Below are 7,494 nucleotides of genomic sequence, written 5' to 3'. Positions count from 1 at the left end.
TCTATTCTCTTTCAAAATAGAAAATACAGGAATCAACTCTTGAATAATTAGGAAAAATTTGACCCTAAGACTTTAAAAAAAGAGAGACTGATTTTCTTTTGTAATACATCTTAGCCCAAATATCAACTCAGGGACAGGGAATTCTGATCTGTGAACGAAACTCTAAATTGTGGCCCGTTGCCCAATTAAATTTATTTTGCAATTGTTTATAGCCCTTCTTACCAAGATAGGGATTTAGGGAAAACCTAAGAAGTGTGTGTTGCCACAATTTCAAATGAATTAAGTGACACTTTCCCCACGGCCCAGCCTTAATGTTATTTCCTTGTTATTGTGAAGTAGACAGAAAACCCTTGAGGCCTTAGAACACGACTGCATGTGAAGAGGGCACTCGGTGCTGAAGTAAAGGAGGCTCAGGCCGATAGTTCTGAGAGCTAAGTTCACAATTCAAAGCATTTCCCCCCATAGTCCCTTCCTAAATTTCACAGAGGCGACTTTCCAATGCAAATATGTAATGTAACAAGTATTTGACTGGCACTGCCCACTCATGTTACCTTGTCAGAAACGCTGCTGTAGCAAATATTTGCAGGATGAAGAACTGATGAACGTGTGGTGCTGGAATATCCCTGCTTGTTCCTGTGAGCACGCTCGGTTCCAAAGGGACGTGTCAGGGAACTCAGCTGTGCTGGTCTGCTCTTTCCTCCCGGGCGGGAGGGCTGGAAGGGTGAGTCTTCTCCTGTGACACTGGACCAGATTATCCGCTGAGCCAGTCACTTAAACAGTGTTTCGTTTTTCTCATTAGTAAAATGAACATTAATAATGAATATGGTATCTGTGCATTTAGGTGTGTATCTGTATGCCCGTCTATCTACCTACCAACCCCTTTATTTATTTATTTATTTATTTATTTACCTACCTACCTGTCAATCAATCATTTGGAGCAGCAGTGCCTAGCATGATGTAGTCAGTGCTATCTAAGCCTTAATTATTGTTATTATATATTGGTCACATACAACCCATTAGTTTTGAACAAAATTCTACAAAGGACAGCTATTTGAACTGTAGTTAGTCTTGTGAAAACAAAGTGGACGTTTAACACTTTAAATATAGAAGAGTGTAAGATTATCCTAATATATATTGTAAAACCCAGGGTCCGGAACATCCAAAATGACTGAAGGCTCGACCTGACGCCAGGCTGCATGCACAGCATGCTGAGTAGGTTGAACTGCTGACCTCTCAGAGAGGCAGAGAGGCGGGGACTTGCAGCGTCTGGGACTGTATGAGGGATGCAGCACAAGGGGCCAGCACAGTGTGTGTGTGTGTCTGTGTGTGTGTGTGTGTGGGTGTGGGTGTGTCTGTGGGTGGGGATGGGGGGAGCGTGTTTATACCGCCAAGTTCCCCACTTCCTCCCTGGCCCACACATCCCTCCTCCCTCCCCTCGGTGGCCTGGCTCCTGCCTATGTGCATGCCAGGCAGGCCCGACTTCACCGGGGAGTGAGCCATAGCAATCGGGATGGCCACTCCCTCGGATGTGATGGCCAGGCCACAGCGATTCACGAGGGTGATGCATCCCTGGGGCGGTGGAGGTGGTTAGCCGAGCCAAGTCTGGCTTCCGTGGGGCCAGCAGGAGCCCAAGGCTGCCTTAGCCTCCACAGGTACTGGGCCAGATGGTGGCTCAGTGGTGAGCAGTGTCTCCATGCACAGTACCGAGGGCTGGCAGGGAGCTGCTGTGACCCTGCCCCAAGCTTCAGGGAGCAGAAGGAGGCTCACGGCCACCAGCACGCTAGGCCACATTACCTGCCCAGCCTGGCAGGGTCCAGAGCTTTGCAGGTGAGCTGTTCCCACCTCCAATGGTGGAACAGGGAGGAGGGTGCTGGGTGCAGGGAGGAGACCTCAGCTGGGGTCCGCCCAGCATGGGGAAGAGGCCCAGCCTGGGCCCAGTGGGGAATTAGGAAGTCTGGCTGAGCAGGCACTGGTTCATACCAACTCTTACCCTGCTATCTTCCTCCAGCACTCCGAGCTAGCCCCTCTGCCTCACCTGCCTGGGGGAACGGGCCCTGGGAGACCTCCCCAAGTGTACACTGTGGACCCGGAGACCTCAAGGAAGAGTATCTGGTGGGGCCCAGGAGGGGGCCAGTGCAGAACTACCAGGGCAGAGCTGCTTCAGTGTCTCCGTGAAGTTTGCAACAGAGCCAAGGAGGAAACCAAGTGGGGAGAGGCCGGGAGCCATGAATTCCCAGCACTTTAGCCACTTGAGAACAGCCCCACTGGAATGTGGGGTGGCTGTACGTTCAGCTGAGAAGTGAGGGGGCTGAGCCCCACTATTGCTGGGCTCCTGTCAGTCAGAGGCCCAAGCGAGCATCCACCATGACAAGGAAAAAGTGGAGGGAGAGGCCTGGAGGAAAGGATACTGAAGACTCTTCCCAGCCCTCTCCCTCTTTCCGCTGTCTACAAAAGCCCCAGGCCTGGCCACAGCTCTGTCCACCTTTTAGTCCCCTGCTCTCCAACCAGAGGAAAGCGATAAGGAAGGAGTCCGTAGTATCTGTAAACCTGATCGGCTGGTGGCCTCCCACAGAGGGAGGCCAGACTGCAGCTTAGGCCGCTCCTCTCGGGGATCAGGCCTAAGCCATCGGTAGGACGTCCCGTGAGGGCTCCCAGACTATGAGAAGGGGCAGGCCAGGCTGAGGGGGGCACCCGCTCTCCCCCCTCCCCCTCGCACAAGTTTTTGTGCACTGGACCTCTAGTATTTTATAAAATAATTATGATGCAAATGTAATATACATCATTTATTACCGATTCCTTATGCATACTATTTTAAACATCTTACCTAAAACATTAAATTATTGTGTTGTTATTACCCATAGAAATAAAAACCCAATGAAATGAAATAAAATAAAATAAAAAACATAGGGTAACTATACGCGCATATTTTGAACTAACAAAATAGATTCACCATGTATTTTATTTAAAATTTAAATAATAAACGTTTCTTTTTGCTAAGACAGCCTTTGTCACCATTAGACTTTATTGATTTTTTAGAAAGAGGGCTGCTCCACACTGAATCCACTGGTCCTGGTTGCCTCCACATGGAAGGTCCACATTGGTGACCACACGGTCCCTTTCGGCACTGGTGTACACAGGCAGAGAAATGCAATCCTCAGGGGAATATGGGCCGTACACCCCCTGTTTGAAAAAATTAATTTTATTTTAAAATATAGCAACTTACTGTTTGGAAGATAACCAAAGAGACAAACAAAATCCTCCCAAATAAGTTTTATTTAAAATTTTATTAGGAAGTGTTTTAAAATGAAGATTAATCTAATAAACCCCCATCATCCATCTGCAACACAGCAAATTTTAATCTATAAATATATAACTATGTCTAGAAATAAAACAAAAATATCACAATACTATTATAATATTTGAAAATGCCAATTATCATATATCTATTATCTCATTATCCCATATATTTAAAATATTTTTTATTAAAGCCACAATTCAAGTAAAGCCCATACTAGCATTTTGTTGATATGATTTCTGAAGTTATAGGTTTTTCTTCCCTTGCAATTTGCTGAAGAAACTGAACCAAAGATTTCACACATTCTGACTGTTATTGTCTACATTCCCATGGTATCATGTTCACCTATTCCCTGTACTCTTGTAAACTGGATCTGAGCATAAGCTCAGATTCAGATTCAGTTTTTGGCAAAACACTGCATAGATGGAACTGTATACATCCATCAAGAAGCATATGTCTGGTTATTTCCCTTTTTAGATATTAGGAGCCATGGTGATCATTATAACAAGCAAGATTATAAAATGATAATTTCACTCTATTATTCCTTCTTCATTTCCAGGATGGAATATATCTATAGATAGAAACTTCTATAAAAAAAACAAAAAAAAAACTTACCGATTTTTTTTTATTATTACCAAAGGACAATTCATAAAACCTGGATAAATGCTATCCAATTTCCTTTTATTATTTGTTTTTAAAACAATGTATTCATTCCATAGTATATTCTAAGGGTGATATCTGATTCCCTACCTCCTCCTTTTTAAAAACATCATTGTGAACTAGTAGGTTTAATGCAGCTACTGATGCGCTTCAATGCAGTGGTTATCTTATTGATGTTTAAATTGTCAATCTTTGTGCAGTGTGAACTCTTAAGTTATCTTCTTGGTTTTTTATATGTTCCTGTCATCTTTAATAGCTTCCTTGGTTTTCAGTATGTTAATATGATATAAGCTTGTCTTTTATATTTCCTGTCCCAGAACCCAGTTGTTCATACTGTGAAGGTCTTTGGTTCTTTTAATGAGAAATAGTATTAGCGATCATAATCTGGGTGCTAGCAATGGTCGATCATTCTTCTAGGATTTTTCAGTGACTGAAGATTAGAAATATGAATTTAAAAAAATCACAAATTCATAATACTGTTTCTAATTTTAATCTAGGATTAATGTTTTTAATGAACTTATATAATTGTATTCACCTAATGGAATATTACTTATTTTTCTTAGAGTTGGAGTGAAACTTCAAAGTTAGACTCATTTAAAAATTTTAAAAGTGACAAATCAGAAAGCCACAGAGAATTCACCATGGCAATCTAATTGGGAAGCAGCAAAGTTGCCATAGATAGTGCAGTTGAAAAAAAGTTTTGGCATATGAATATTAGCACCTAACTACTCTGTTATTCTGTTGCTTTTCAGAATAGAAGACAATAGCATTTAAGGAAATAACTCATTTTAGGCTCTGGAGTACTTGTCTAGGAGCCCCTGACCTAACTAGGCTTCTGTCTAAGCATCACTTTTCCTGTGATGAAAGAGAGATTACAATATTCGTCCATCTAAGGCAGTGTTTCCCAAACTTTTGACATATGTGTACCCCTGCTATAATTTTCGTGACGCTGAGTACCCCTCGTACTCATGAGAACGTAGAATTAGGTGCAGCTAAGCACGGTGCAGTGCATATCCCCACCAAACTCCGGTGCAACGCGTACCCCCACTAAACTCTTCTCATACCCGTGGGGGTACGCATACCACACTTGGGAAACACTGATTTAAGGAAATGCTGAAAGAATTGATAATGTATCTAACAGCTCAAATATAAAATATTGTTTATCCACATATCTCTAATTCTTTAGACTGCATATACATGTCTTTTCCTTATTCCCTACTAATTCTCAAATCAACTAGGAAAAAAATCCCAGCATTTTAACATCTACTTCATGTCACAGATAGCACTAGAGTAAAGATAAATGAAAATCGATTATTTTAAATATTTCCATCAAGAAAAAATATTTTTTTATGTCTAAGTGAGCACTGTATGGAATTTCTATTACCTTTTCCAATCCTCTCTCCCTCTCCCTTTCTCTTTCTCTCTTTCTCTTTCTCTCTCTCTCTCAAATACTATCTGACGTTTCTGGTTTTTGATATATAAAATTACTTAAGTCCTTTTGACAACTCATTCACCCCTAACATTCCTAAATCATAACCTGATTTGCATACAACAAAATTCATTCTTTATGAAGAGTCATTGCCCAAATAGATAAAAGCACCATCTGCCCTGAATCTTTCTAATTTTCCTTAGTTTGTATTAAAGATTCTGTCAGTTATTCATGCATTCATTTTACATACAAATTCATGCAGTATTTTATGTGCAAATGCTGTTTCTAGAATTTTATAGGCTGAGCATTTCATATATATTCAGATAAAAAAATAAAAATCTTCTTTGAAGCTAAAATTTAGCCTAGGAAACAATGTATACAAATATATGTATATATAGTATACTAGCGGCTCGGTGCATGAAATTTGTGCGCGGAAGGGTGAGTGTTCCTCAGCCCAGCCTGCACCTTCTCCAATCTGGGACCCCTCGAAGGATGTCCTGCCGGTTTACAGGGATCGGAACTAAACTGGCAGTCTGACATCCCTCTAAGAATCCGGGACTGCTGGCTCCAGGTGCTCACCTGCCTGCCAGCCTGCTGGCCTACTCACCCCGTAACTGTCCCCCACCGCTGACCTGCTAGCCCCCAAATGCCCCCCTGCCAGCCTTATCACCCCCAAATGCCCCCTGCAGGCCTACTCATCCCTAACTGCCCCTACTTTCCCTCCCCACTGGCCTGCTCACCCCCAAATGCCCCCCTGCTGGCATGCTCACTCCAAACTGCCCCCCCCCCCACTGTTCTAATCACCTCCAACTGACCCCCACTGATGGACTGCTCACCTCCAACTGGCACCCCTGCTGGTCTGCTTACCTCCAACAGCCCCTGCTGCCCATTCTGGCCTGATCACCCCCAGATGACCAGATGACCAAAGATCCCAGCCCCTCCTTTTCTTCCTTCCTTCCTTCCTTCCTTCCTTCCTTCCTTCCTTCCTTCTTTCTTTTCTTTTCTTTTCTTTTCTTTTCTTTTCTTTTCTTTTCTTTTCTTTTTTCTTTCTTTCTTTCTTTCTTTCCTTTTTTTTTTTTTTTTTTTCAGCGCCTCCTTGAGCGGAGGCCAGGGATGGCTGGAAGCAAGTATCTAGGATTTATTTATCTTCTGTAATTGAAACTTTGTAGCCTTGAGTAGAGGCCAGGGCCAGCCAGGAAGCTTGGCTTCCTCCATCGCCAGGGGCATCCCAAGCCTTCTGCTTGCTGCAGCTCCCTGGCCAGCTGCCATCTTGGTTGGGTTAATTGGCATACTTGCTCTTGATTGGCTGGTAAGCATGGTTTGGCATAGCAGAGTTATGGTTAATTTGAATGTTTCTCTTTTATTAGTGTAGATCATTTTTGGAAAAAGAATAACCTATGAAAACAAAATACTACTCCGGGATATGTTAATCTAACAAGGATTACTAGAGAGAATTCTGGTTGGGTCTCAGAAAAAAAAAGTGTAGGATATGAAGTAAAGAGAATTTTCAATCATTATTAGTTACTGCCTAATCTCTTCCCTCTTCTCCAACTCTGCTTAAATGCCAAAGCTTTTTTAGGATTCCGAATTTTCTATAATTTTTATAACTCCTTAGCCATTTCTAAAGTTAAATCCTAGTGCAGGGTTTCTTTTGAAATGCTGCTTTTAAATTCTTTATCAAATAGCAGACAAACATTACATATTTGTTGGACTAAAATGATCTAAATCTATGAATGACTATAAGTCCAGGAAAGGTCTTATATTATCTTTTTATGCCACCTGATATTTGCTTTGCTTCCCAAAGTTTCTATGGACAAAAGAGAAAACAGGAACATCATATTGAAATGTTTTACAATGCTATTCCTTTCTATTCAGGAGATTTTCTCTATCTCTCTTCATTTTAATGCCAAGCGACTTTAAATTAGGAACTTAACAGTAATGTAAAGTTGTTTCTTTGTATATTCACTATCAATTTACTGACTCAGTATATATTTCCAAATCTTTTTAAACCTGCTTTGGGTTGTAGGTGTTTCTGTTTGTTTAAAGTGATGGTAAAATATTTACATCAAAACCTACAGTATTTTAAAAGTAAAACACCACAGTTATTTCT

At 41.8% G+C, this 7,494-nt stretch overlaps 1 protein-coding gene across 1 annotated transcript in view; it reads right to left on the bottom strand.

Moving 5' to 3' along the window:
• Nucleotides 1-2,770: 2,770 nt before the first annotated feature.
• The window catches only part of DYNC2H1 (dynein cytoplasmic 2 heavy chain 1), a 246,906-nt gene continuing 242,182 nt past the window's right edge, over nucleotides 2,771-7,494 (bottom strand). The window contains 1 exon segment of the mRNA XM_036426957.2: nucleotides 2,771-3,180. Within this exon segment, the coding sequence (XP_036282850.2) occupies nucleotides 3,022-3,180 (159 nt within the window). The 3' untranslated portion in view covers nucleotides 2,771-3,021.

Source organism: Pipistrellus kuhlii, unplaced genomic scaffold (assembly GCF_014108245.1).
Source record: "Pipistrellus kuhlii isolate mPipKuh1 unplaced genomic scaffold, mPipKuh1.p scaffold_m20_p_9, whole genome shotgun sequence".
NCBI lineage: Eukaryota > Metazoa > Chordata > Mammalia > Chiroptera > Vespertilionidae > Pipistrellus > Pipistrellus kuhlii.
This window is presented reverse-complemented; position numbering and strand designations above follow the sequence as displayed.